General features: G+C 36.4%; 1 protein-coding gene across 1 annotated transcript; it reads left to right on the forward strand.

Annotated features, from left to right (window-relative positions):
- Positions 1-409: 409 nt before the first annotated feature.
- On the forward strand, positions 410-1,175 carry LOC137831223 (uncharacterized). The gene has a single exon (XM_068638815.1). The coding sequence runs from the start codon at positions 549-551 to the stop codon at positions 831-833; it is 285 nt and encodes a 94-aa protein (XP_068494916.1). The 5' UTR covers positions 410-548; the 3' UTR covers positions 834-1,175.
- Positions 1,176-1,550: the final 375 nt, after the last annotated feature.

Here is a 1,550-nt window from a genome sequence, read left to right on the forward strand (position 1 = left end):
ATTACCAAAAGTCTATTAAAACAACGTTTAATTAAAATTTAAAATGTAAAAATTATACTAAATATTTTGCATGTGATAACATTAAGTTAATTAATCCAGATGAATTACATGCAATAGTAGATAGAAAAATCAAACCGTACTAAATATTGGTACCTAAAATTCACCCAATAGCATTACATCACCCATGCACACTACTACTCTCTAACCTCCTTTTCCATCGGAGACAAAAGCCAAACGCAAAAGCCAAAAGCAGCCACTTTCCACGGTGGGCTCCATTTGACCACAACTTTTCCACGTAAGAGAGCATGGAAAGAAAAAACACAACCAAACACCTCCTTACGTGGAATAAATTAGGGTTGACTCATTCTCATGTGACTACTCTTCACCACCCATCTCTATATATCCTCCAACTCTCTCTATCCATCTTTACATTTTTCCAAAATCATTTCATTCATCACAACAAACCTTGATCATCCCTCTTCCTTCTCTCTCTTCCCCTCTTCCCCTTCCCTCTTTTTGCATATAAGCACACTCCAGCTTCTTGCAAAATGGGAAACTGCTTGAAACACCAATCGTCTTGCAGATATGACAGTGATGAGAATAGTGATGATGATTGGAATTTCGTAGCAGATAAGGGATCTTTTGCTACTGTCACCACGGAGGTGAAGATCAAGATCTCTAAGAAGCAGCTTGAGGAGTTGTTGAGCAAAGTGGACGTGAGGGAGTTGAAGGTGGAGCAGGTTTTGTCACAGTTGATGGACCACAGTGGAGGCTTCCAAACACTTCAAAGGCCCTGGAGACCAGCACTTCAGAGCATCCCTGAAGACAGTTGAGAGCTTCATCTGTATGTGTAGCTTGTTAGAGATGATGATGATGATGAAAAAGAGAATTGGCCTGTTGGGTCAATCCTGATTCTTGTTATCATGATGCAAGAGGTTTTTGAGTTATGTGGTTGGGGTTTGAGTGTTGTATTTTATAGGGTAAAACAAGGGTGCTTTGCAGATTTTGTTCTTTGTACATATACAAAACAAGGGAGTGCCCTAAATTTGTGCTATGTTTTGAGGCTTGTGATTAATTTTCTTCCTCTCTCTTTCCTTTTTTCTTCTTTTCTTTGAGTTTCTTGGATGTCAGATTATGTGTTGAAATGGAAGGAGTACTTGAACACTTTCATAAGATATAGCACTGCTTTTTAATCAAATTTTACTGTTATTAATCTGCATTAATTCAAACTTAAACTTCAATTCTGATTTATAGTGAATGATCTGCAGCATATATAGCATTCTAAAAGCAGTAAGATTTGTGAGAGATTAGGAGTTAATGGCGCGTTTGGATTTGAAATGTTAGGTAAATAGATTGATGGATCTGATAAAGCATTATCACTAAAGTAACTTTTCTTTAATAATTAGGTGTAAAGTTTGTATTCTGCAGGTTTTCTAATCTATGCAAAGAAAAGGTACATAAAAAAAGTTTACTTGCTTTTGTTCTTGTAATTGACTTCACCATACTTCCCAAATTTGATTTTGATCTCTACTAAATCTCAATACCCTTTT

The sequence above is a fragment of the Phaseolus vulgaris genome, chromosome 6, assembly GCF_000499845.2.
Source record: "Phaseolus vulgaris cultivar G19833 chromosome 6, P. vulgaris v2.0, whole genome shotgun sequence".
Lineage (NCBI taxonomy): Eukaryota > Viridiplantae > Streptophyta > Magnoliopsida > Fabales > Fabaceae > Phaseolus > Phaseolus vulgaris.